This window comes from Eublepharis macularius, chromosome 18, assembly GCF_028583425.1.
Source record: "Eublepharis macularius isolate TG4126 chromosome 18, MPM_Emac_v1.0, whole genome shotgun sequence".
Classification (NCBI taxonomy): domain Eukaryota; kingdom Metazoa; phylum Chordata; class Lepidosauria; order Squamata; family Eublepharidae; genus Eublepharis; species Eublepharis macularius.
The window spans coordinates 34071084-34098076 of record NC_072807.1 but is presented as its reverse complement, the minus strand read 5'-3'; the positions used below and the strand labels follow the sequence as shown (position 1 = coordinate 34098076).

The window sequence follows — 26993 nt, the reverse complement described above, 5'->3', positions numbered from 1 at the left end:
TTTGGCAAAAACTGCTTCTAGAGTACAAGGATCTTCACTGTGTGGCTGAAAGCAAGCCGCTGTAGTTGCCATTTTGTGGCTGGCTCCGCCTCCTGCAGCAGCCATCTTGTGGCAGCCATCTTGTTGTTGCGCCTACCACTGTGTCAGTCAGAATTCAAAATGTGCCCACAGGGTCAAAAAGGTCGGGGACCCCTGGATCGCAGCATTGCCTGTGGACGGTCTGGCCTCCGTTGGAAATTTGCATGGGGGGGGGTAGAGGAACAGCAGAATAGCAACAGCCTAGGGGAGTCCAACTCCTAGGCTGAAAAAAAGTTGGTCCTCCTTGCTTTAAGTCCTGACTCCCTTCAAACTTCTTGCCCAGTAGACTGCCATTTGGGCCTCCCCACAATGAGCCAAAACGGGATCGAGACTGACGATGGAAACATCCGCCCAAACCCAGGGATCCGCCTGGGACCAGGACGGGGAGCCCGAAGGCTGTCTATTAGGAGAAACTATTCAAGGAAGTCTTCAGGCAGTTGAACCTCTTGCAGAAAAATCCCAAGGGTTGTAAAAAACCACTTCATGGTCTGCAAAAATCCTACCCCAAAGAAGACTTGGTTTCAGATTAATAACAATTTGATTTATATACCACCCTTCAGGACAACTTAACGTCCACGCAGAGCAGTTTACAAAGTGTTATTATCCTTACAACAATCACCCTGTAAGGTGGGTGGGGCTGAGAGAGCTCTGAGAGAACTGTGCCTGACCCAAGGTCACGCAGCTGGATTCAGGCGGAGGAGTGGGGAATCAAACCCGGTTCTCCAGATTCGAATCCTGCCGCTCTTAACCACTACACCGAACTGGCTCCGGTTGAAAATGGAGACTCCTCGCTTATGCTGCCAGAATAAAGTGCTGAACCGAATTAAGACAAAGATGGGAGCAAATGGAGGGAACTGCCTGCCACCAACAAGCTAATTCCTTTTCTGGAGTGCGAGGTGGTTTTGGACCCTGGGTTCTAGTTTTGGCTGTGGTGTGGTCCACCCAGGCAGCAGGATGAAGTGGCAGAGTTTGGAGCTGCTAAAATGGGCAGTACGGCTTCAAATGCCAGAGGAAGGACGCCTTTATTTTTTTATGGAGGAGCCATTCAGTAGAGCTTCAGCTTTCCATTTCTCAGGTTTAATCCCTAATGTCTCAGGTTTAATTCCCGGCATCTCCTTTTAAAAAGAGCACATAGTAGGTGACGGGAAAGATTTCTACTTGAGACACTGGTGACGCAGTGCTAGCCCTAGACAACACTGATCTTGACAAGATACATGAAGCCGTCTTATACTACATCACACCCTTGGTCTATTAAGGCCAGCATTGTCTACTCAGACTAGAGGCAGCTTCAGGGTCTCAGGATGTCTGTTCCCATCACCTGCTACCTGGTCTTTTAAACTGCAGCTGCTAGGAATTGAACCTACAACTTTCTGCATGCCAAGCAGACGCTCTCCCACTAAGCCACGGCCCCAGTATACTGACTAATTATATGGCATGCTTATATGTGTTCGTGGCTGTCATCAGCCCAGTCGTTCCAGCATCATAGCTTTTTTGCAGAAAAATGCAAGCTCTTTCTTTCTGACCCACAGACCACAGGCTTGCAGCAATCATACATACATCTCTCACACACAAAAAGCTATAAAACCAACATCCATCCCTAATGTAGCCATGTGTGGTAGAACCTAAATAAATCCAGGGTAGCAACCACACTTTCAGTGGCACTCAAGTTTAATGAATACACAAGAGTTATATGAACTAAGGAACGTGCCTGCACAAACTTGTCTTCGGAAACATCACACTAGCAGTGGAGAATGGTGCAACGGGTGTAGCTAGCACTTGTTTGTCATCATGATGTTCAACACCTTTGGCACGCCAATTTTCTCCTTTGCCTCTGCTGAGATATGGATTATGATACCATTGGGGGTCCTAACTACGTGGTATCGTTCCCCAATTTGCACCAGATCCCATCAAACAGATATACACTGGGAGTTGCTGGATTAAATTTAAGATTCTCAAGCATGGTGGGGAGGGGGGACTTATTCAGACTGGTACATGGGGAGGGGGCTTAAGCCACCCCCATGTACCATTTTCCTGACCTGAAATGGCCCCAAGGAGTTGCTGTTTGCCAAACTTGCATGGATCTATGGGCTACATGTAAATTACATGTACATTTCCGCAGTTTGGCATATCGCGGCTTTCCCAAGGGCCACAGTTGTATCGGCTTCTCGGAACTCCTTGGTTTCACCTGGCAATTCCCGATGCATGTCTGTTTGACAGGACAAAAGGTGAACTCAGGTATTGTGTAGCAGGGTTATCACCTGGGAATTTGCTTATACCTGCATGTATAATGGGGTCGACCAAATGTGCAAAAAAAATCAAAGCCTGTAGAGGGAGAACCACCCAACTCAAAGACAGGCAAGGAAGTATCTGTACAATGAACAGGTTAGCCAGGTTAGTGGCTATTATTTAGGATTGTGTCCCAGACTTTGTAGCTGCAGGTGGGTGAACCTGGAAATAGGTCTTAACTCTGCTCAGCTGCTGGATTTTTTTTGCACCACTTATCTGCCTGGAATTCAAGTTCTTGGAGAATCTTTTCAGCCCATGTTCTGGGTCATTTTGATAAATGAACTCTAGTGTGGAAAGGCAGATGCCGTGCAGTGCCAAGCTCTGTACGGAGGAACGGACGAGTAACCTCTCCATCAGGAGAGGCTGAAGCGAAGTGTAACACTGCAAACTGGAATAGGAGATCACTGGCCTTGTCTCCACTGCTGGGTTAATGTCCAAAACGGTACACAGGTCCTTCACCGTCTTGGCGCAATCGAAGGCTTGGCTATCATCCAGCTGCCCCCCAAGGTATATATGATCTAGGCTCTTCATGTTATAGCTAGGCAGATCTGGGATTTTCTCCTTAATGAGAGGCAGGGCATCCAAGAAGCCAAAAACGGATGCTTTGAACCTCTCTTCCTGGTTGAGAGCCTCCAGGGTTTCCACCAGGACTGGCAAGTCCATGGACCACAGGTCATAACCCACCAGGATGGGTTGGTGCAAGGTCTGAAGGTAACGGAGAAAGTTCTCCAGCCCGCTCTCACAGAGACCGCTCTTCATAACTCCCCTGGGTGGAGGCAGTGGCTGGATCAAGACCGAGAAGAAGCTGGTTTCATCCACGACAGCGACCAGGTCGATGACCCTCCTAGCTACAAGAAAAGAGGGAGATTGGGTTTATTTTGGCACCCGAGAAGGGCCGTGAAAAGCTACTCTGAGTGAGCCCTGTGGACTGAGAACTAACCGGGTTGCATCTTTGAGCTCAACCCTACCCTAGAATGCAGGAACAAGGGGGGCTCTGCCTCCAGTAAAACACACAAGCTTACACTATGTAGGGCCTAGAGGGTTTCATCCGACCATCCATGTGCAGAAGGCACATTGTTTCCCCACATTTCACCCCATTACTCAAGTTCTTTCCTACAGCTGGCAAGCCCATTCCTAGAGCCACAATAAATGGGCGAGGGAACAGCCGGGATGGGATGGGGAGTCAGTGAGCAAGAACGAGGACGGGTAAGGGGATAAAACCGCCCCTTTCCCTGGGCGGAGGTGCAACTGTGGAAGAGGAAGGAGGAACCATTTCAACATTTCCCTCCCCCTCCAACCTGCATAGTTGTTCCTCTGCACGGCTCCTGCGACACCAAGAATGCTCTTTCCTGGGGTTGGAAACAACTATAATGAAGTGGAACATGAGAAGTGGAAAGATACTGCCCCATATTTGAAGTCGAGGGCCTTTGGAAGTATTCTTTCCTGTTGACAGGACAGCTGGGCCTGCTTTTTTATTCTTTCAAAGGGGGAAGAGCTTTGACGCATGCTGCTTTTCACATAGGGCAGGGCCACAGGGCAGCAACCTTGCTGAAATGAAGCGGGACTGCAGCTGATTAGTGTGTAGAGCCTCGATTACGCCCAACTTGAGCATTAAGAGAGATAAGCGGGGCGATGGATAAACTGGAGGGTGAGAAGAACAGCTCGCAGTGAAATTCCCACCCCTGCGCTTGCATTATAGGCCCAGTTCTTACAGAAGAAGAACCCTGGTGGTCCCTCTAGTCCGGCCTCCTCTCTCGATAGTGGCTAATCAGATGCCTCCAGAAGGCTGTCTCCCCCCACCTCTGCAATGGCTATTCAGAGATACGCTGCCTTTGAACATGGAAGTTCCATTTATCCAGTGTGTAGTGGCCAGCATGTTGGCATATAATCTGGAAGGTCCAGGTTCAAATCCTCACTGTCCTGAGTGGCTGTGCTAGTCACTCTCTCCTAGCATGATCTACCTTACAGGGCTGTTGTGACGATAAAATGGAGGCACCATGCAAGCCGCCTTGAGTTCCCTGGATGACTATGGCTAACAGCCACTAATGGGGAACTATCCTCCACGAATCTGTCTGATCTCCTTTTGAAGTCGTCTGAGCAGGCAGCTGTTCCTACCTCTTGTGGCAGGGAGTTCCACATGACAATTATGCAACGTGTGAAGAAGTACTTTTTGCTTACGCCTGACTCTCCTGCCCTTTGCTTCCGATTAACTCTCTCCCAGATGCTGGAGAGAGATCTTACCACCATCCCTAACTTGTGTATTTCCTTACGGGATCTGAGTAGCCACTAGAAAACGCAAGGCTGGGTTAACAGGGAGCACAGCAGTTCTTTAGGATGTAAGCGGAAATTCACTCTCACAAGAATATAAGAGAAGAGTCCTGCCAGATCACCCCTGTGGAGCATCCAGGCCAGCCTATTGTTTCACACAGCAGCCAACTAGATGCCCTGGAGACCCAATGACCAAGGCACCGAGGCAAAGGACGTCCCCTGATGTCGCCTCCTAATGCAGGTATTCAGAGGTTTACTGCCTCTGAATGTGGACGCTCCCTTCAGTCACCATGGCTAGTAACCACTGATGGCTGTATCCTCCACGAATAGGGGCAGGGGGCAGAGCTCAAGGATCCCTTTCCCCTTGCATTATAGGCTACATTCTCCCTGTACTCTCAAGCGAAACCCGGGCACTGTGTTCGAATCTGCAGCCTCTTACGTAGAACTTTCAGGTCGAAGAACACCAAGGTTCCGTGCCCCGAGAAAAGCTCCTTGGGTTGGCTGAAGACGCTTCTCAAGAACTCGTCTTGGCTGTTCTCTGACCTGGTGTCTTCTTGCAGGCTGAAGTCCTGGTGAGAGGATAACAAGCGCTATTCATACAGCCCCCCGAACTTTCAATCACGCCTCCTTCTTGAGGAAGGGAGGTGCGCATGTGTGTAGACAGAGACAGCTACAGTGCACGAGTAGGACATGAAACAATCATTCTGGGTCCCAGTTGGTAAATTTTGAGGGCACCAATGAACAGATTTGGCAGGGCCATTGCTGACTGCTAGGTTTTGGAATGCTAGGTTGTTCCCAGGTTTGCAAAACTGGGAGATTTTTCAGTCATGGAAGAAGGTCCCAGCTCTTAATTGTATTGACTTACACTGTGTCATTTGCCTTGAGTCTCAGTGAGAAAGGTGGATTATAAATAATGCAAATAAATAAATGGAGAGCAACTCGGGCATTGATTGAAATCCCCCAGATGTCAGGCTAAAGCAAGTTTATATTGTCAGTTATTTGCAGCTAAATAAATCTCGGCTGCCACGCCTTTCTTGGAACACACAAAGCTGCTTCCGGCTGAGTCAGAATGTTGGTTCCTTTAGCTAGTGCTGTCTACTCTGACAGGCAGCAAGTGTCCTGTCTTTTCCAGCCCTGCTAGCCAGGATCTTTTCTCCCCCAGTGAGCCATACACCCTCACCAGAACATGAGGTGTGCCTAACACTGCATCAGCCTATTGGACCATCTCTCTGTATCGTCTACTCTGACTGGCTGAGGCTGTCACGTAGAGAAAAGGGTTTCCCGATGGCAGATACAGCACAGGCCCTGACAGATCCCTGCAAGCCTTTGAAAGAAAAAGATGGCAGTTAGAAGCCAAGAGTAGAGTTTTATTCGTCAGACTGTCATGTGGCTCTGAGAACGTATTTGTTAATGCCACTAAGAAAGTTCTTGCATGGAGATGACATACGGTGGTCATACGGGGAAGAGAATTTGTATGTTTCTCCTGTGTGTGTGAACTGGGAGCGTGGGGAGGGGGGGGGAGTTTACTAAAAATGTCCAACTCCTCCGAAAATCCTTTTGACAAGATAATCCAAATGGTACCCTAAGAAAAACAGAATACCACTGTCTGCATCAGGTACAAAAAATTGCATATGCGAGTTTCTTTTGCATAACTTATCCAGCTTTCTTGCTGCCACCGGGAGGGAACATTTAGTCTTGCCCACTGACGAAGGGCAATCTTGCTTTGTTTTCCTGTTCCGCTCCACCTTCAGAAATTGCTCACATAATTAGAGTAGAAATGTGCTCTCAAAAAAAAAGCGAGGATTTTCAAGGTAACAGGTTCTGTGCCAAATATTCTGCAAGTGCACGGGGTGAATGCGGAACTGCAGAATTCACCCTGTCCTAGCCACTCATCTTCAGTTGTCCATGCCAGGGGCTACAGCTTTGCCTTCTCTCCTACCAGGAAGCATTCAAAACCTGATGGATTTCTTGTATTCACTATCATCCAACTTGAATCTCGACATCAAGCAAATTACCTCCAGTTGAGCAAAACTATTTTCCCCCCAGTTCCAAAACTTAACTTTCCAAGATCTGGAGATGCAGAAAAATCTCTGTTCGCCTTGATCTTAACCATGTTTACTTGGAATTAAGAAAAACCCACTATCGCCAGTGGGGCTTACCCTCAATTCAGTATGTCAGCTGAATGGTTCTGCTGCTATTACTTTAGCAGGTAAGAGGTTCTCTTTTCTTAAATGGATAAAACGGAGTGTGAAGTAGGTAGGTGCTAATGCACAGGGGTGGGAAATTAACTTTGGTTTCCGGTCTGTGAAATGGCTACATACTGTGTGCATGCAGGATATTAGGAATGTAAAATTGGAAAGATGCCACAATCTCGACAGCCAGCGTGATGTGGTGGTTAGTGTCGAATTAGAATCCGGGAGACTCGGGTTCGAAATCTCCACTCTGACATGGAACGTGACCTTGAGCCATCGCTACACTCTCCGCCTCGCCTTCCTCAAAGGGTTGCCGTGAAGATAAAATGGAGGGCACGAGAATGAGGTAAGCAGTTTTCTGTCCCCACTGGTGGGGTATAAATTATATAAAAGAAGGGCTCATTTCGAGGGGGAACGTGCAGGAACGCAGTTCTGGCAGTTCCCCAAAGAGGTCACATGTCAGGTGGCCCCGCCCACCTGACTCTCGGCCATTTTGGGTTCGTTTCATCCTAGATTGGGGCCGAAATGGCCCGGATCGGGCCTCTGACAGGTGGTGGATCACTCTCTTGTTCAGCAGTGGCTCAATCATTTTGGGCCCCTTTTCGGCCCTGAATGGCCAGGACTGGGTCCAAAGCAGCCAGGATAGGTGATGCCAGGGGGTGTGGCATATGCAAATCAGTTATGCTAACGACACATTTCCGGTGATGGCAAGGGGCGTGGCATATGCTAATGAGTTCCTCCAGCTCTTTTTCTACAAAATTACCCCTGTATAAAAGGATAATGTAAGCGATAATGATCATCTCTTAGGGAAACATAGCGGCCAGTGTGCTGGGAAAGCCATGGAACCACAGGAGGCCAGAGTCATTCTGATCCCAGGAGGTCTTAGGGAGCCTCTGTACTCACCCCATATTCGACACCATCACTGCTTTCATCTTCTGGGCAATTGTTCAAACTGGGGACATCTGAAAGAGATGAAGCCGGGCATCAGAACAGTTCAGTCTAGTCTCTTATGGTCCCCGTTTTCTAAACAGTTAGACGTGGGCAAGCACCCTGCAGGTTTGAGATGTCTTGGAAAGATTCCCTCTGTTTGCAAAGCAGAGCGAAAGTGAAGATCCTGGTATTTATTTCTCTCTTAAAAGACTTCCTCCCTGCTTTTCCTCTTCACTTAAGGTGCCTTACAGGTAATAAATAAAACATTTCAGATTAAAATCAGTTTTTTTTTTTAAAAAAAACCTCCCTTCTCCCACTAAAAGAAAGCCACCTCAGTGTCCTACGTAACGGTACGCTCTAGTTTCAGCTAATCCGTCTTAGAAATTCTCTGCTCTCTTTATGCCCATTCCATCTGCAAAACTGTTGATTCTCCCCCACGTGCTGCCTCTCCTCAGTTTAGAGAACCATCCCCGTTTTCAAATTTGTCACCCACCTTTCCTCTCAAGAGCTCTGAGTGAAGTATTCAGGTGGGATCTCACCTGATCTGCCTGGTTTAGGACATACAACTACATCCGGAGCCATCAAATCTTTCCTTGGCCTACAGAAGACTTATTTTGGTTGATTTTTTTTTGTATAACTCAGTTGTAAAGGTGCAAAAATAAATGACCTGAATTACTGCTTAGATCTCAAACACATTCTCTGTTGGAAAATAGTGAAGAGTCCAGTGGCACGCATCTGACGAAGAGAGCTATGGTTCTTGAAAGCTTATGCTGCAATAAAGTTGGTTAGTCTTAAAGGTGCTACTGGACTCTTTACTATTTTGCTACTACAGACTAACATGGCTAACTCCTCTGGATCGATTCCCTGTTGGGACCCTCAGTTGGTTTGCAAACCTCAATCGAGAGGTTTTTTAGACTTATTTTTTTAGACTTACTTAGGTTGATTTTTTTTTGGTGGCAAAATGCAGTCATAAAAGTGCAAAAATAAATCACCCGAATTACTGCGTAGACCTCAAACATATTGCCTGCTGGGACCCTCAGGTGGTGTGCAAACCTCCATTGGGACACCATGAATTTTTTTGCCAGTAGGGACAACGGCATCGTATCTCTTGCCTCTCTTTGCATGCACCCTGAAAGGCACAGGAGGGCAAGATTTCTTTCTAGTGTAGGCAGATTCAGAAATGTCTCTTCTGACTTCCGGTTTGGGATTCATGGAGGTCTAACGCAGCTCCATTCGCGGAGCTGACCAGACTGCCGTTTTAACCGGCCGGAGGGGTGAAAATAGCCCGCGGCCGACTGCTCTCAGGTGGGGAGCAGGCAAAGAACGCTCAAGACCCTAGGGTGAGTTAGATCTCGGACGAGGGGGGGCTCTACCCAACGAGTCTCCCCCCGATCCTTGAGGTCCCACCTTGCGACGGGTCGGCTATAATCTCTGCGGCAGTTTTGGGGCCAATTCGGCTGGCATAAGACCTACATACCCAAGCTTCGATTGGGGAAGGAAGCTGAGAGGAGAATTTAAGATCGAAACAGCGATTACAACCCGAGAAAAGTGAAGAGAAGGTAAAGATCGCTATCTTTTGAAACGGGACAGATTGATAAAAACAGAGAGGAAAGAAAGTAGATTTTTAAACTGCAACAGACTAGCGAAAAGGAGGTGAAGACTCGGCAGGAGTTGTATTTTAAAAGAGACTAAGTTTAAAGAAGTTATTACAGAAATTGGACTATTGTTTTGAATACCTGTGGTTTTGGAGCTGTGGGAAAAAGACACCATCGCGAGACCTGCTGTGGGAAGACGGGAGACAGGAAGTGCGTAACAACAATAGAGTGGCTGGAGAGAAGCGGCCTTTGCCGAAGGACAGGAAGTAGAGAATCGCCATTTTTGAAAGGGGAAGGGTCGCGGCTTCAGCGGAAGAGGAAGTAGGCCATTTTGGATTACAGCAACATAGAGAAACCATAGAGAAAAGACGCCCGACATTTTGGACATTTTAAAATTTTAATTTTGGCAAAGATTGGGACATTTGAAAAAAGAAAAACGTTTAATTATACGCCACGGAGTTAAGGAAGAGAGCAGATTCGTGGGAGCGAGCTAAAGCAAGCCCCACGATGTCGAAAAAAGAGTGGCAATCGGCAATAGAAAATCTGGATAAAAATCTGGACAAAAAACTTGTAGACATGATTAAAGAACTTAAGGACACGAAACTGGAGCTTATTAAAGAGGTCAAAGAGGTTACACAGACAGTAAAGTCGGAGCTGTCAGAAGTGAAAAAAGGTATGGAAACGATTAGTAGTGAATTACAAGGAACGCAGCAGAGAGTTAAAACAGTAGAAGACGCGATGGAGAATTTAATAGACACGCAACAAACAGAGATGAGATTGGTGAAGGGGAGGATGTCAGTTGCAGAAACTAAACACATGGAGAAGCAGCTTCGCTTTCGTGGTCTGCCAGAAGTGGAAGGGAAGTCAGCGCAAGAACAGATGACTGAGGTGTTGGCTGAATACCTGGGGAAGGAGGAGGAGGAAGTTGTGGCTATCCTAGATGTGGCGTACCGTGTGAACTCGAGAATTGCAACCCAGAGGAAATTACCAAGGGATGTGATTGTGCAATTTACAACTAGAAATATGAAAGAGAGGATTGTGACAAAACAGTTTCAAGATCCATTGGAGATTGATGGCAAGACGATTATTATAATGAAGGAACTGCCCAGATCAGTGTTACTGGACCGGAAAAAATATAAAGTGCTAATTCAGACTTTGAAGGACATGAATATCAGGTACAGATGGGAGCTACCGGAAGGAGTGTCCTTTGAGTTTGGAGGGGCAAAAAAACGCATCAGATCTGAGCGAGAGATGGAGCGATTTATTAAGGACAATGAAAAAGACTTACCAACAAAACTATGAATATGGAGTGTAAAGTATTATCTTGGAATGTAAATGGACTAAACTCACCGAACAAGAGGAAAAATATTTTTCATTGGCTTTTAAAACAAAAATGTGATATTGTTTGTTTGCAAGAGACCCATATCAGAAAACAGGATGTAAAATATTTAAAATCTGGAAAATTGGGCAAAGAATTTGCAGCGGCCTCCAACAAGAAAAAAAGAGGAGTGGTGTTGTATATAAAAGAGGAGCTGCAGCCAAAATTTGTTATGAGAGATGTGGAAGCTAGATTTGTAGCAGTGGAATGCAATTGGAATTTAAAGAGAGTGTTGGTAGTCGGACTTTATGCACCTAACGGTGCAAAGGAAAGCTTCTTTGAGGATTTAAGGAAGCATTTAGACGATCTTGCATATGACCAGATAATTCTTGCTGGAGACTTCAATGGAGTGACAGATTTGGAATTAGACAAAAAGACTACAAAAGCACAAAAGAAAAGAGGACTATTGCCAAAGCTCTTTTTTGAGTTGATTCAACAAGAGACTCTCGAAGATGTATGGAGGAGAGAATATCCTAAAACCAAACAGTTTACTTTTTATTCTGCAAGGCATCTTACATTATCAAGAATTGACATGATCTGGGCCTCAAAAGACTTAGCGTTATGGACTAAGGAGGTAGAAATAATGCCGATGGTAGGCTCAGACCACAACCCAATTATGTGGAAATTTGGAAAAAGGAGAAAAAGGAAAGCCTGGAGAATAAATGAGGACTTGTTACAGGAAAGAGAGAATATGGAAATATTGAGAAGAGAGACTAAGTTTTTCATACAGTACAACGTGAATAAAGAAGTACCAACCAATAAAGTTTGGGATGCGTACAAGGCGGTTGTAAGGGGCATACTAATGGATTTAAATGGCAGAGCAAGAAAAAAGAAAGAGGAGAAAAGACAAGAGATTGAGGAGAAAATAAAAGCCAAAGAAGCACAGTTAAAAAAGAGACCAGGGAAAAAGAAAATATACCAGGAAATCAAAATTCTTCAAGAACAGCTAACAGCAATGAGTAATAAAGAATTGGAGTGGAACCTTAAAAGACTGAATCAGAAAGCGTTTGAGGGTGCTAATAAACCTGGGAAATATTTGGCATGGCAATTGAAGAAGAAAAGGGAAAAGAAAATAATAAATAAAATCTGTGAAGAAAATAAAACGTGTTTGGAGCAGACTACCATTAGTAGAGCCTTTTATAAATTCTATGCTAAGCTGTATAATAAAAAAGAAGTAAACAAAGAATCAATAGCATCATATCTGGAGAAAACCAAACTTCCAGAAATCTCGGAAGCTTGGAGAAATAAGTTGAACAGTGAAGTAACTGATGAGGAAATAAGCAAGGCAATTCAATCCGCAAATCTAGGAAAGGCGCCAGGGCCAGATGGACTTACGGCTAAATTTTATAAGACAATGGCCAATGAACTGGCACCATTCCTAAAAGAGGTGATGAATGGAGTTCTTAGGGATCAAAGGATTCCAGATACTTGGAGTGAAGCGAATATATCATTGATCCCAAAAGAGGGCCAAGACCTGACCAACGTGAAAAATTACAGACCTATATCACTACTTAATAATGACTATAAAATTTTTGCGAAGATATTGGCGGAGAGATTGAAGGGGTGGCTCTCGGAAGTCATAGAGGAGGAACAAGCAGGCTTTTTGCCAGACAGACAAATAAGAGACAATTTAAGGACAGTGATCAATGCTATTGAATATTATGACAAGCGTTGTGACAAAGAGGTTGGTTTCTTCTTTGTAGACGCTGAAAAAGCGTTTGACAATTTAAACTGGGACTTTATGTTTGCCACTATGGAAAAGCTACAACTGGGGGAAAGATTCGTCAGAGCAATCAAGGAAATTTATAGAGACCAGACTGCAGCAATTGTAGTGAATGATGAACTGACTAAGAAATTGACGATTAGTAAAGGAACAAGACAAGGTTGCCCGTTATCTCCATTGTTGTTCATTTTAGTGTTGGAGATTCTGATGATACAAATCCGACAAGATGAGGAAATACGAGGAATAAAAATAAAGGATTACTCATATAAGGTCAGAGCATTTGCAGATGACATAATGTTAATTGTAGAAGACCCACTGGAGAACATGCCAAAAGTGATAGACAAGATTAAGGAGTTTGGAGACTTGGCAGGTTTCTTCATTAACAAAAAGAAGTCAAAGATATTATGCAAAAACATGACTAAGCAGAAACAACAATTGTTAATGGAAACAACGGATTGTGAAGTAACCAGTAAGGTGAAATATTTGGGAGTTGAGCTGACTGCAAAAAATATAGATCTGTTCAAGAATAATTATGAAAAATTATGGACTCAGATAGAGAGAGACTTGATCAAATGGAATAGATTGAACTTGTCATGGTTGGGTAGGATTGCAGCAGTTAAGATGAATGTGTTACCAAGAGTAATGTTTTTGCTACAGACAATACCAATCATCAGAGACTCTAAACAATTTGAAAAATGGCAGAGGAAAATATCAGATTTTGTTTGGGCAGGCAAGAAGCCTCGAGTGAAAGTAAAAGTTTTACAAGATGCAAAGGAAAGAGGCGGAATGCAACTGCCCAACCTGAGACTTTATCATGATGCAATCTGCCTAGTTTGGTTAAAAGAGTGGATGACATTAAAGAATAAGAAACTATTAGCCCTAGAGGGATATAAAAATTTTTTTGGATGGCACGCATACCTATGGCATGACAAAGTAAAGGTCAACTCGATGTTCCTGCATCATTTTGTAAGGAGAAGTTTATATACAATCTGGAAGAAGTACAGAATTTACCTACAAGAGGGAACCCCCCTGTGGGTGGTTCCATATGAGGTGATTGATCCGAGAGCTGTTGATAATGAACAACAATGTTTAACGTACAAAGAAATAACTAAAACTGAAGTATCTAAACTTAGAATAAAGACGCAAGAGGAACTATCACCTAACTATGATTGGTTCCAGTATAGACAGATTAGAGACTTATATAATTCGGACTCTGCAAAGGGGGGCATACGAACAGAGAACTCGGAACTAGAGCAGACCCTTCTTAAAGAAGACAAGAAAAGAATATCCAAGGTATACCAAGTACTGTTGAAATGGTATACTGAGGATGAGATAGTTAAAACACAGATGGTGAAATGGGCTATAAATTTCAATAAAGAAATAACAATGGAGGCATGGGAATACTTGTGGAAAACTACAATGAAGACAACGACATGTACTAATATTAAAGAGAACATTTACAAAATGATCTATCGTTGGTACATGACACCAAAGAAGATTGCGCTAGGGAATTTGAACACTTCTAATAAATGCTGGAAATGTAAGAAGCATGAGGGCTCCCTCTACCATATGTGGTGGTCATGTGAGGTAGCCAGGCAGTACTGGGGTGAAATAATAAGAGAAATGAGTGAAATTTTACAATTTCAAATAAATAAGAACCCAGAACTCCTGCTACTGAACTTGGGAATGGAGGGAATTCCAGCCCATCATAGGACGTTAATATTTTATATGACAGCAGCAGCTAGACTTTTGTATGCGCAGAAATGGAAAGTACAAGAAGTGCCAACTATTGAAGATTGGATCTACAAATTGCTGTATATGGCTGAAATGGACAAGATGACAAGAAAACTGAGAGATCTGGACTCAGGGCAGTTTAACACAGACTGGGAGAAGCTGAAACAATATCTGGAGAAGAAATGGGAGGTGGGAGGAAAACTGTGGCAGTTTGAGAACTACTGAAGTATAATAAAAGTATAAAAAAGAGGGGTGACTTTACCGGGGGAGGAAGAGAAATGTGAATTCATAAGCAGTTAGATTAACAGATTGATATATATATAGATATGTATAGGTTAACTGATAGAACATTGATAGAGAATAATCAATGATAAGGTTTAAACATGATGAATGAGTAACTAACAATATTTTCTTTCTTTGATAAGATTTATATGCACCAAACTGAATGTACAGAAGAGTCAAATTGATTGATTATGTGATGAGCTATATAGAATTACCATAAAAAGATGAAATGAGTAATATATAGAGAACAAATCAAATTGTTTGATTTGTTTGATTTAAATGTGGGAAATTTTTATGGTTTATGATATATAGGTTTATGATATATAGAAATATTCAAAACTGGAAAATGGGATAAATTGTTTATCTAAAGACGTACAGTTTGGGTGTATAATAAGAAAAGTAGTTAAAGATGTACTGCTTAATATAATGGAGAATGTATATCTGTTTTAGACAGAGGAATTTAATAGAGGTAAGGGAAAAGGGACAAAGGGTGGGAAAGCTGTTGGAAGTCAACAAAAGGGGGGGAAAGGGAGGGGGTTAGAAATGAAAAATTTGGGGAAAATTGAATGTAATGTAAAAATAATAATATTCTAACCCAATAAAAATTTTTTCAAAAAAAAAAAACAGAAATGTCTCTTCTGTTAGGAATAAATTCTCTTTAAGTCTAAGGATGATGAGAGTTGATTAATCTCCCTTGTCCCTCGTGCCAAATTTAAGACAGGCAAAGGTCATCTGAGGACCTTCTCACTGCTGGCATCTTTTACTCCTGCTATACCAGGCCTTCTCCTGGCCCAGGTCTTCAGCCCACATTAGCACTCTTATCCTCTCTCTCATTCATTCTTTCTTGTCTACATCTAGACAAGATTGCATGAGAAGGTACACAAGAATAGTTCCCAAGCTGCCAATTGCACTTGTGAAATCTTCTGCTCGGTTCCTTCAATAGGAAGCGGAATCAAATGTCCAGCCCGTGCCACCTGCTCTGTATTGGGAAAAAACAATCTAAACTTTTGCTTTTACATGTTTCACAGCCTGAAAAACACTTATAACAACAACAACATTCGATTTATATACTGCCCTTCAGGATGACTTAACACTCACTCAGAGCAGTTTACAAAGTATGTTACTATTATCCCCACAACAATCGCCCTGTGAGGTGGGTGGGGCTGAGAGAGCTCCGAGAGAGCTGTGACTGACCCAAGGTCACCCAGCTGGCTTCAAGTGGAGGAGTGGGGAATCAAACCCGTCTCTCCAGATTAGAGTCCCATGCTCTTAACCATTACACCAAACTGGCTCTCACCAAACTTAGAAGCTTTATCACTTGTTAGCTAAAAGTTATCCCATAATTTTATATCTGACACTTCCTCCAAAGCAATTTCTTTGCCCCTCTCCTTCTCCAGCCAAGACACCCTCCTCGCTAGTCAGTTCCGCAATGCCCAATGTGTTTCTAGTGGGAAGACTTAAGTCAAAACTCTGACCCGTCTTCCCGTCATAGCACTCTAACATCATAGGACTGCCTATCACATGACTGCAGCTCAGGGGGCCCTATGAGGCTGCCTGGCCATTAAAGGAAGATCTAGAACCTTAGATCACTGCCCAATAAGACTCCCAACAGCCTGACCTACTTGTTTTGCATGACTGTGAAGAACAAATGAGGAGCACGGGTTCGAAGACGACTTCTGTATCTTCTCCTTTCCAGAGGCTGCCTTCGTTCCCTGCGGGATGGCCCCCAAAGCTGGTACCTGGTTGTTCTAGATCCACCTGTTTGGCTGATAGTTTCCACTCATCGTCATCAGATTCAATTTTGACCACTTTTATAGTGGGCTGAATGGCGTTTCCCATTTGTTCACCTTTCCTTTTTGCCGGCGACTTTCCTAAGGGTTCCTAGAAAATAAGAACATAGCTCTTGAAGGTTCTTTGATAGTTCCAAGGGGAGTCAAGGATATAATACTTGAGAAAGTGATAGAGAATTCAGAATAGTTACAGTATTAAAGGATGAGAGGGCAAGAAAAATCGTGATTTATTTCCATATACATTTTGGGGGGAGGGATTTCAGAAACAAAGTATTGACGTGGTGGCTGGGAACCCTTCCAGATTGCAACTGCCAGGGGAGAGTGAAAAAGGACAGCAGTCAGAATCTTTCTGGTGGGAAATTATAACGAGCCAAGATCTTGAAGTAGGTCTAAGGGAGGCAAGCTGAAGTAATAGGGAATAGCTGAGAATGGGACCTACAAGGATTTAGGTTGAAAAATGTGGTGGGGATGGGAAATCGGCAAGTCACGTTAACTTCAAGTGGGCTTGCATTCTTGGAAGGAATGCAGGAAATGGTAGCTAATGAGCCCCACTGAAAATATGTTGTGACTATGGTGGACAAGTGGAACTATTTGGGCAATGCTACAGCACTTAGGACATACTGGACCTTATTAGTGACGCAGCACCTGTTTTTTCACTGTATTATCTTGTTGCTCTGTATCTAGCACAGGAGCCAATGCTCCAGTGATACGGAGGCACTGAAGAAGTGTGGACACGCAATGGACAGGTGACTGGGCAGTGAGTGGCAAAATCAATTTAGGGGAGAGACTGTTGTTCAGTGGCGGAGCACCCGTTTTTCACATACAGTCTCAGGTGGAAAGTGTGAAAACGAGTTTCTTCTTTGCCTGAGAGCCAGTCAGAGTAGACTGTATGAGGAAGCTGATCTGAACCAGTTTGTTGTAGTGGTTAAGAGCACGGGACTCTAATCTGGAGAGCCGGGTTTGAGTCCCCACTCCTCCATTTGAAGCCAGCAGGGCAACCTTGGGTCAGTCACAGCTCTCTCAGCCCCACCCACCTCACAGGGTGTTTTGTTGTGGGGATAATAATGGCATACTTTTTTTTTTTAATAAACTTTTATTGGGTAGGTTAAACCAATACTACATGTATACCCTATGTTCATTTTCTCTCTTTACTTTGTAAACCGCTCTGAGTGGGCATTAACTTGTCCTGAAGGGCGGTATATAAATCGAATGTTGTTGTTGTTGTTGTTGTTATTATTATTATTATTATTATTATTATTATGACTTGGAATACAGAAGCTTCATAAGGTTATTTGATAGGCATGGGAGAAGCCAGCAAAACATATTGTGGAAAAGACAGACACACACTCAGAGATGGGAAATAGGAGGAAGGACCGAGAGTACTGTAGATGGTAAAGGGTCAAGGAATCTCCTATATAGAATGGTGGCTATCAAAGACAAACTATCTGCCCAAATCTTTTGCCATAAATACCCCTCCACAAAACGTCTGGGAAACATCTTTGGGCTTCTGCCTTTGCTTGCATCCCTCCCTGTTAAAAGCCAGGCTGAGCTTTGATTCTCTGATGAAGAGAGCTTTGATTCTCGAAAGCTTACACCTTGTAAATCTTGTTGGCCTTTAAGGTACTATGGGACTCAAATCTTGTTGAGCAACTATAGTTATTCTTGGCATATCTGGGAGACAACTGGCCTGAACACAGCCCACTCTAGGCTGTGGTAGCTCCTCCCGAGGGTGCTATTTAGGTAAGCAGAGGCATTTGGCCATACGAGGGCATCCAAAGATTGTCGGTGCACCGTCAAGACGATCGCCGTGTGAATACGGCAACCCAAAAGCGATATAGCGTCTCTCACCTGGTTGGATGCTATTTTGACTATAGCTGGAGCAGCTTCTAAAAAAAAGAATGAAACAACAGGGAATTAGAAAATAGGTCGGGAGGGGGGAGAAATGGTTTCATTCCCCCTTAAGACAACTTTGCACAGGCTGCTTTTCAGCTCTTATTTATATTTATTTATTTACTTCATTTGTAATCCATTTTTCTTCCCACTGGGGACCCAAGGTGACTTACATGATTCTCCTCTCCTCTATTTTATCGTTACAACAACCTTGTGAAGTAGGCTAGGCTGAATGACTGGCCCAAGATCACCCAGCGAAGTTCCATGGCAGAGCAGGGATTCGAACCTGGGTCTCCCAGACCCTAATCTAACACTTTTAACCACTACACCACACTGGCTTTATGGAACTTCCAACTACTACAGGTATATCACTGGCCTCTGGCTTCCCTAGTCATTAATGCATCCTGAAACCTGCGTCTGTTTCCTAGCTGGAAATCATTCGACCTCATTGAATGTTATTTTCACTAAACAAGCTGAAGTTTTTGGAAAATGTGTATCAACAGGCTCGTAGGTGGTGTACATACTTTTCCATGGCAAAACTGACCAAAGATGAGTTAATTTTGGCAAGTGTATGCCACAGGGAATAAACTTAGATACACACGTTCCAAAGACATCTATATATTGTTCAGTGTTTATTGATCACTGACAATTTCACAATATTCGTTGATGTTAATTTGATTACGGTTCCTTTCACACAGGTTGGATAAAGTACTTTCAATGCACTTCAGCAATCATTTGAAACTGGAAGCAGGAAAATCCAATCGCAAAACTACTGCTAATGCACGTTATTCAACATGTGTGAAGGCAGACTGCATCTCTTTCCATTTTCCTCTTTTGCGGTTACTTATTGGATTCATGTTTGGGGCAATCACTACTTAGTAGGCAATCGCTAATTTTATTAGCAGCGTTATTACTAATTATTATTGTCCCTTTGGAGGGGTGAACCCTAACTCTAATGTTTCGCTTCCCTATCTCTTTCCCTGATCACCAACCCCCTGGCTGCTACTTGCTTCACAAGGATAGAAGACGAGCACGGCCCATGTAGCTCTCCTCTCTCGCATCATCTCCAAACAAGTAACAGCTTGTGGGTGGGTGTGTCAATTTATGATGGGGAAACGGCACTGAAGGGTTAAACATCGTGCTCCGTCTTTGATCAAATTAACAAGCAAGGGGGATGTTTTGCAGCAAGCAAAAAACAACCCCCTAACTACGGAAGTGTAGATGTCTGGGGAAGGCGATGGCAAACCACACCGTAAAAAGTCTGCCAAGAAAACGTCGTGATGTGATGTCCCCCGCATGGGTCAGTAAGGACTCGGTGCTTGCACAGGGGACTACCTTTAACTATGGAAAATCCTAATTACAGGTTTCTCATACTGTGCAGTTTGGAGCACTGAGATTCACTGCTCCGATATGAATTTTCCAGAATCCCAACCAGGTTAATCCATCACTCCATCCCACACAATCACAGCCACGCTGGCCAAGATAAGGATACCTCCTGAAATAAGGGGACTTTCTTACCTTCCTCTTTTATCACTCGTCCATAGAAAGCCTGGAGCTGGGTTTCAACTTCTGCAAAGTTTCCCACCTCGATCTGGGTCTCTACTGCAGGCGGCTGCTTCCTTTTGAGCTCCTCCAGGGACTCCCTGATGAAAGGGTACATGTCCATCACCTCCTGATCCGAGGCATAAAGGTGGATCTTCTCCACCAGCAGTTCACAGGACGCCATCCTCTGAGCCATGTGTTCCACGTTCTTCAACTTCTCCTCCACGTCCTCCACTTGGCAGTGGTGCTTTTCGTCCACGGCTGCCAGGAGCTCTTCCCCCTTCTCGTGCACCAGCCGTATCATCTCGGCCACCTTCTCCTGGATCAGCTTCCGGGTTTCGTTCTTCACCTCGACCATGTTGCTCACCAGCTCCCGAAGGTTGCTGCAAGTCTTATCGTAACAGACCTTCTTCTCCTTCAGCTCCGTGCTCACGTTCTGTAGTTCGTGCTGCCTGCGCTCGATTTCTTCTCGGATGTGGCAATGGTGACCGTTGTGCTGGGAGTCCAGCACGGCGCAAATGCAGCACATGGAACGTGCACATGCTTTGCAGTAGATGCTGTGAATTAAATTCAGCATAGAACTCTGTTACTGCCGGCGGGAACCTCAGCCTGCGTAGGTTATTTTATCCACACACTGGTGAACGTACTGCAACGGGTGGAGCAAATATTCCATATTTTGATTCTTTTTGCATTCATTTCTAACTTTCTCAACAGTTCTCTAATTTCTTTGTATGTGTATTTATGTTGTATGTTTTTACGTTTACAGTTTGTATGGTATTTATGCTACAAGACGTAGCTTTTAAATGCACCATTTACAAATGGCGCATTGGTGGACAACACATGTCCCAAGGGACACAACTTGGAGAGATTTTTCATCCAGTTTCAAATAGCTTTGCCAGGAATTTTGGCAGACTGGATCCCCCCCCCCCCCGCATGAAACACTTTGGAGATCAAGTGCTATTCAAAGAAGAAAGAGGGAGAAAGAGACACACCTGGGTCTCTGGCCACTTTAGCAGCTCTTCCGGTGTCCAGCACCAGAGTGACCAGAGACCCAGAATGTGGCCCTCAGGTTGAAAAATCCCCTTATCCTCAATGCAGTGTTGATTTATTGGTGCTCAACTAAGGTTGGAGAAAAAATCGTTACAGACGGAAAATTGAAGAATTGAATGTTGAATGAAACTTAGAATGCATTTTGGAGATCAGAGTATGCGCACTAGAACGGGAGGCTTGAAATATAGATCTCCCTTTGCCCCCCCAATGGCTTAGGGTGCTGGATAAGAAGTTACTTCTACGCGGTCTTTCCAAACAATACCTGTGCTCTATGGGTTATGAAAAAGCTAAAGATATAGTAAAAGAGAGGATATTAGATATTGCAAGGCAACATGACATAATCAGAATTAGAATCAGAATAGAGAAATTAGAATCAGAATAGAGACATGGCGAGATCTTTTGGAGCCCCCCAACAGGGTAATGCCTATGCCTTATCTTCTCAACCTACCAAATCAGGAGTACAGATGAATTTTTACACAAATGCGTCTGGATGTTTTTCCCTCGGCTGTCCTCGAAGGGAAGTTTAAAAAAATCCCTTATGAGGAAAGGATTTGTCCCTGCTGTGAGGGATAGAATCATTAGAACACATTATATTTGATTGCAAGGTGTATAGCAATCTTCGCAAATCTCTTCCTTTTTTTTCAACTTTGCCCCTTACCCATAGCCAAAGGATATGCACTCTGAGGGGTTTCTTTTCAGATAGATACCCTAAGATCACGCATCAGGTAGCCAAATTTGGCTGGATTGCGTCAAGGATCAGGAAATCCTTAGTGTCTAAGTGAATGATTTTATTGTACCACCGAGAATTTTAAAGTTTATACTACTGTATTATGAATGATTTTACCCATGCGAATGATTTTATTGATGTTTTATTCCCTTCTGCGGTACCTTCTATTGGTGTCTTTGTTAATTGCTGGTCATTGACCGTGAAAAATAAACTACCTATCTAGATCTGCTTTTGTCCCTAAGGTTGCAGATGGGCTAACTGACACTTCTGAACGAGCTCCAGGAGTGGCACATCCAGCATCAAGCTGTTTTGGCCCTGAGATAACATCTACAGAGTGTTGTATACATGCTAGAGACTTTACAAATGCCACTCCCTGCAACTTCATTTTGTAAAAAAATTCGTTAGCCCCTTTTGTTCCAGAGCTATGCCTTTCCCATTATATCTCTGCAATGAAATAGGCGAGACTTTTGGTGGGAAACTGACATATGAGCATTAAGATAGCCCAATACCCAGATGGCTATAACATTATAACAATATTCAATTGCTGATTAAAACAAAAACAACGAAACACCTCTGGTGGTGGGGGCGCAGGGAAAATGTCTGCGCATGAATGTTAGTGCAATCATAGTACAATCTATGCAATGTGTAGATGCAGCCAAAATCTGGTCAGGGCTTGGATGGGAAGCCCAACTCCACTCCTATGAAAGAAAGGGGAGCTCTCAATGAACAGTTAACAACCTACCTTAGATTCTGCGTTTTGTGCTCTGCGTTGGGGCAGAACATGACGGAGATATTCTTGAATTCGGTGAGGAATTCCTTGCTGGAATCTGCTCTGAGATCCTTCACTGCCCTCGCTTCGTGGCTCTCCTTCTTAAGGTACCTCTGGTGGGTTTCAAAACACGAGATGCAAAGAAACTCTTTGCAGTCCGAGCACCAGTATGTTCCCTCTTTCTTGCAGTTGTCACAAATCAAGTCTTGGCCACTCTTAATCATCTGGAAGATGCTTAGCTTAGCTTGAAGATTTGCAAAGAACAAGTTGTCCTGAACGGGGGTCCCGTCCGTTTGGGAGCACGGACCGCTGCATACAGGGCAGCGGTCCAAAGGTTTGGTTTCTTGAAGGCATTCGGTGCATATGTTGTGAAGGCAGGGCAGGAGTTTGGGGCATCCAACTTCCTGGTGGCACCCCTCACACAACAGGAACCGGAATTCTTCATCCATAGCCTGTAGGAAAAACAGGACATAGTTTTGTGTACTGGCTAAGAGCGCAGGACTCTAATCTGGAGAACCGGGTTTGATTCCCCACTCCTCCGCTTGAAGCTAGCTGGGTGACCTTGGGTCAGTCACAGTTTCTCAGAGCTCTCTCAGCCCCACCCACCTCACAGGGTGTTTTGTTGTGGGGATAATAGTAACGTACTTTGTAAACCGCTCTGAGTGGGCATTAAGTTGTCCTGAAGGGCAGTATATAAATTGAATGTTATTATTAATCTGGAACCAAGTCTTTTGGTTAGGGTTTGTGTAGACCGTGAATTGGGTGACCTTGGGTCAGTCACAGCTTCTCAAAGCTCTCTCAGCCCCACCCACCTCACAGGGTATTTGTTGTGGGGATAATAACAACACACTTTGTAAACCGCTCTGAGTGGGTGTTAAGTTGTCCTGCAGGGCGGTATATAAATCGAATGTTGTTGTTGTTGTTGTTATTATTATGATACAAAAGTCTCCCTTGCAGCCACTAAATTAGGGAGGAGATGAGGAAGAGAATCCTGGTTTTTAAATACAGATTATTATTATTTATTTCATTTATATCACACTTTTCTCCCCAGACCCAAAGTGGCTTACATCGTTCTCCCATTCTCCATTTTATCTACACAACCACCCTGTGAGGTAGGTTAGGCTTCAGAGAGTGTGACTAGCACAAGACTTCCGTGGTAAGAGTGGGAATTTGAACCTTGGTCTCCCAGATCCTAGTCTGACATGGGACAAAATGGCAACAGTGATTTGTTGGTTATATGGAAATCGTGCGCTTTGGAAGCCGAACGGCAGCAATTTTGTTCTGAGTTTCCTCGCATCGTTGTTTTCTATTTGTGGCTTCTTCGTTGTTTATCTGTGCTTTCTCAGATTGGGAAAAGCACAGAGAAAATAAAAGAAACGATAGAAAGACAGCAACGGGGAAACAGCTCAAAGAAAAAATGCTGCAATTCAGCACACAACGTGCGAGATGCATCCATGTGGCTCTGTCCTTACAGCCAAACATAGTCACAAACAACCTGTGACTGAAAGCAATTAAATTTATATTTAAAAATATCAACAACACCCTAAATGAGAGCCAGTTTGATGTAGTGGTTAAGAGCGCGGGACTCTAATCCGGAGAGCTGGGTTTGATTCCACACTCCTCCGCTTGAAGCCAGCTGGGTGACCTCGGGCCAGTCACAGCTCTCTCAGAGCTCTCTCAGCCCCACCTCCCTCACAGGGTGATTATTGTTGTGGGGATAATAATAACATTCTTTGTAAACCGCTCTGAGTGGGCATTAAGTTGTCCTGAAGGGCGGTATATAAATCGAATGTTGTTGTTGTTGTTATTATTATTATTAAATCTTCAGCACTCTCTCATCCAAAGGAAACCAAATACTGCCTGCAACGTCTTACCACTTATAGGGACGCACGGCCATAGAGACTCACTATTTTAATTAGTTCTGGCTGTTCAATACAGAGATGGAATAAAAGAGTTCCCGCATTTCCTCCTGCCTATTTTGTCCCCAGGGCAGCAGCCCCCCAATTTTCACAGTGAGTTCTGCACATAAACCAAGGCCCCTGATCTTTTCTAGAAAACAAACACACCTGTCCTTTTCTCTCTACCTGTGCCTTTGAAAACAAGTAAGGCATGCAGCATTTCTCTGTTCAAAAATTCCCTGTTCAAAAATATCAGCCGTAGCACTGTCCCAATGTGTTTTTCTTTTTGCTTACTATGGGAAGCACACCTAACCACCTCACAGGGTTGTTGTGTGGATAAAAATGGAGGAGAGGATAATGACGTAAGCCATTGATTTCAATGGGCTTAAACTGGAGTAGCTCTGCTTAGGATTGTACTGCTATTGTACCAAATAGGGTTGCCAACTCTGGGTTGGGAAATTCCTGGAGATTTTAGGGGTGTGTTTTGGGAAGTCATAAAGTCATAGAGTCCATCTTCCAAAGCAGCTATTCTCTACAGGGGAACTGATCTCTGTGGCCTGGATCACCACCAAATCTCCAACCACCAATTTAACTGGGGAGAAAGGTAGGGTGTAAATGCAATTTTTAAAAAAATGAAATAGGAACATCCCATTAAAATGAAGGGATGGGGAAATCTAGTTCTACCCACTCTTTTTATTATCTACTCTGTCAGTGCAATCCTAAAAAGAGTCCAGTAGCACCTTTAAGACTAACCAACTTTATTGTAGGATAAGCTTTCAAGAACCACAGCTCTCTTCGTCACTGATGTCAACTGGCTTAAACTGGAGTGCCTGAGTGTCTGGTTCCTGGCTTACTAATGATGAAGTGGTAAAGCGCACAGCGCCCTACCACTCTACAGAGTCCAACTTCGCCTTGATGTTCCATTACAACCTCCCCTAATAACTCCCTGCAAGCAGAATGCTAGCTCAACACGGAGGCAAGTCTCTCTTGTTTTTTCACCCCCCCCTGCTCTGCTTTTCTGGTCTCAAGGAAGCCTGGATTTTTTTTTTAAAAAAAGAGAAGCTTTTCCAAAACGCCACTATCCCCTCCAAATGCCACGTGTGAACGCAGCTGCGGCGGAGTCTACGCAGTGGGCCTTCTACCGCCGAAGGGACAAAAACACCCCCCACCCCCGGAGACAGCCCCGGCCCGATTCTGCGTGGTGCAATTCCCAGCTCTCCATTTGCACTTGGCACGCCGGGAAGTGCAGCCAGCAAATCCATTTCTATTTTTTAAAAATTTTCCTTTGCAAACTTTGCAGTAGCCGGGCTGAGCTTCACCTGCCCCCCAGAACCCTGGGAAGGGGCTTACCTGCTTCTCTGGTGGTGCAGAGTCCGGTCCACAGCTGTCCTCCTCAGCCATGGTTTCTTAACCTCCTTTCCCCCCCTTCCCTCTCTTGCACGACAGCTTCCTCCAGCAATGGAGGCCTCCTCGGTTTGCAAATCCAGTTTCGCTTTCTTTGAATGGCAGGGAACAGCCCACTCGGTTTCTCCTCCTCCCGCTCCCCCCCCGCCGCCCCCAGTCCTCTGCTGAAATTGCAACCTCTCTCTCTTTGTCTCTCTGCTCGCTCCCTCTGACCCAATTAGGGGGGAAAGTTCCTTTCTTTCTACTGCAGACACCCCTCTAACAATGCAACCCTAAACAGAGTCACACCCTTCTAAGCCCGTTGACTTTAATGGATTGAGAGGGGTGTTGTCTATGCAGCAGTGCCTTGTAAATCTGGGGGTTGGAACGACCCAACTATATGTGGGATCGCACCTTAAGTCTGGGTTTGGAAGAGAGTCACTGACAGGGAACCAGATTCGGGTCCAGTAGCACCTTAAGAGACCAACTAGATTTCTAAAACATAAATTTTCTCCAGTTTGTAGGATAAGTAGTTTGTAGAGGATTTTTAATTTTCGGTCCCTTAGCTATAATCTCTCTGTCTCTCTGGGAACCAACCCCATTACGATGTATGGATGTGAAAGTCGGACAGTGAAGAAAACAGGAAGAAAATTGAAATGTGATGCTGGAGGAGAGTTTTGCAGATACCATGGATGGCCAAAAAGACAAATAAGTGGGTACTAGGTCAAATCAGGGCATGCATTCTAGCTTCTCTGGTTTGCATCAGATGGCCACCCTAATAAACCTTTTTCTTTCGTTGCCAATTGTACTGCCTGAAGAGTTCCTTTGCGCTCTGAGATCTGAACCTTAGAGTGGACAAGGGCACTTTTCTAGTCACTCGGGTCAAGGATATTTGGGGACCTTCTCATTTCTGGTATCTTTTACTCGTGTTGTACCAGGATTTCTCTTGGCCTGGGTTTTAAACCCACATTTGCTCTCTCATCCTCTCTTTCATTCATTCTGTCTTGGATAAAATTGCATGGGGGAGGGGAGGTGGATATATAGAAATATTTCTCAAGTTGGCAGCTGCACTTTATTGTGAAACCTGCTCGGCTCCTTCAACAGAAAGCTGAGTCGAACGGCCAGCCTGTGCCACCTGCTACATATTGGAAAAATTCAATCCAAAGCTCTGCTTTTATATGTTTCATAGTGTTTGGCCTGAAAAAACACAAGCAGGGCTTTTTTTCAGCTGGAACGCGGTGGAATGGAGTTCCGGCACCTCTTGAAAATGGTCACATGGCCAGTGGCCCCGCCCCCTGATCTCCAGACAGAGGGGTGTTTAGATTATCCTCGGCGGGGAGGGCAATCTAAACTCCCCGCTGTCTGGAGATCAGGGGGCGGGGCCACCAGCCATGTGACCATTTTCGCCAAGGGCGATTTTTAAAAACTCCCCCCTTGTTCCAGCTGACCCAAAGTGACATCATTGGGAGCATGTGTGC

At 44.4% G+C, this 26993-nt stretch overlaps 1 protein-coding gene across 2 annotated transcripts; it reads right to left on the bottom strand.

Annotated features, from left to right (window-relative positions):
* Positions 1-1728: 1728 nt before the first annotated feature.
* Positions 1729-25590, bottom strand: LOC129345462 (protein PML-like). 2 transcript variants are annotated; one of them, XM_055002630.1, is made up of 8 exons: positions 25483-25590; positions 22208-22686; positions 19665-20245; positions 18105-18142; positions 16089-16347; positions 7728-7786; positions 5072-5201; positions 1729-3212 (listed from the first exon to the last, which is right to left on the bottom strand). In XM_055002630.1, the coding sequence occupies exons 1-8, from the start codon at positions 25531-25533 to the stop codon at positions 2485-2487; spliced, it is 2325 nt and encodes a 774-aa protein (XP_054858605.1). In that variant the 5' UTR covers positions 25534-25590; the 3' UTR covers positions 1729-2484. The 2 variants fall into 2 exon arrangements, with proteins under 2 accessions (XP_054858605.1, XP_054858606.1); XM_055002631.1 differs by having other exon boundaries at positions 3076-3208.
* Between the last annotated feature and the right edge of the window lie 1403 nt (positions 25591-26993).